The following is a 1,383-nucleotide window of genomic DNA, read 5'->3' as shown; positions in this document are numbered from 1 at the left end:
GGAACAAGAACTTCAGGAGGTCAAGAACATGGTCAGACTAGAGAAAGACTTGTGGGCTCAGGAGCAGCTCAAAGCTTCTCGGAGGACGAAATCGCTTTGTGATGAAGTGCAGATGCTCCAGACTCATCTGAACTTAAAGATGGAGAGAATTGAGGAAATGCAGAGAGAAATCGAGTCCCTTACTGATAGTCCTGAGGTGCAAGCCTTTAAAGTCAAGACTATTGCCGATCAGATCAATGCAGAGCATGTGGGAAAAAACGCCACGCACCAGAAGATATTGACAAAAAACTGGCTTTTTTACTGGTGTTCTAATAACTTGTAAACTTTAGTTAATTCCCACCTTTGACTTGTAGGCTCCGCCTACCCCAGAGCGTGATGCTTTGCTCTTCAGAACAGGGGACGTATTTCCGGTTAAATCTCAGGATGGATGTAAACTTCCGGTTGTCGTAGAATGCTGTGCTGACGTATGCTACCATTTAATGATTGTCGTTAAAAACTGTTCATCGTCGTCGTCGTTGTGTTTATGTTAATGTATTTACTTCCTTCCGTCTATTCTTTGTCTTGACTAATGACGAGATCACGTGCATAAGTACAAAAGTGTCCTTTCAAAGACGGGATGGCAGCTCCTACAGCCACCACTGTACAGTGTCTGCAAGATGCAATTCTTCTTTTTGTTTTTTTTACTTTTCCCACAGACAATGAAAAAAATTCAAAGTGACGATGTGTGCCTCCGACTCCCTGGGCGTCTGAAGACGGGAGCTGTTCCAGTGCTTTTTCAAATGGAACAATTTCCGTCTTCCAGACCCACGGCCCGGAGTTTAGGGAAGGACTGAGGTCCCAACACAGAAACCACTGATGATCCGTCTCTGGAATTGGACTATCCTCCTGACCATGACTACTGCGACAGTACTGAACCTGCTGCGCTGGATATGTCCCCTGAACTCAATGAAGAACTTCATGTACAGATAGCAAAGCTCCAAAAGCAAATTGAGGAGATATGTTTAAAAAGTTGCATGTGTAATGTGTGTTGTTGTAAGCTACTGGAAACCTTGAATTTCCCTTGGGATGAGCAGAGTATCCCAAAACTATCTAGATCCAGGCTATCTGTAGCGCATTGTATTTTAATATACTGAGAAGAGCAGTAGGTAATGGCGGTTTTCCACTGCGTGGTATCTACTAGACTCGCCTCGCCATTTTTGGTTTTCCATTACGAAAAAAAGTCCCTGGGACCTGCTACCAGGTACTTTTTTTAGTACTACCTCAGTCGAGGTTCCAAGCGAGCTGAGGCGATACCAAAAGGTGACGTGAAAACCTGCAGACCGCTGGTTGGTCGGATCGCTGCGTTGTTAGCAAACAAGAGTGCGGAGTGTGTGTCCGGAACAA

General features: G+C 44.8%; 1 protein-coding gene across 1 annotated transcript in view; it reads left to right on the top strand.

The window, feature by feature from the left end:
* LOC116697360 (paramyosin) overlaps nt 1-337 on the top strand; it is a 1,440-nt gene extending 1,103 nt beyond the window's left edge. Inside the window, exon 3 of the mRNA XM_032528668.1 lies at nt 20-337. Within this exon, the coding sequence (XP_032384559.1) occupies nt 20-322 (303 nt within the window). The 3' untranslated portion in view covers nt 323-337. The remainder of the gene's footprint in view (nt 1-19) is intronic.
* Nucleotides 338-1,383: the final 1,046 nt, after the last annotated feature.

Source organism: Etheostoma spectabile, chromosome 10 (assembly GCF_008692095.1).
Source record: "Etheostoma spectabile isolate EspeVRDwgs_2016 chromosome 10, UIUC_Espe_1.0, whole genome shotgun sequence".
NCBI classification, from domain to species: domain Eukaryota; kingdom Metazoa; phylum Chordata; class Actinopteri; order Perciformes; family Percidae; genus Etheostoma; species Etheostoma spectabile.
This window is presented reverse-complemented; position numbering and strand designations above follow the sequence as displayed.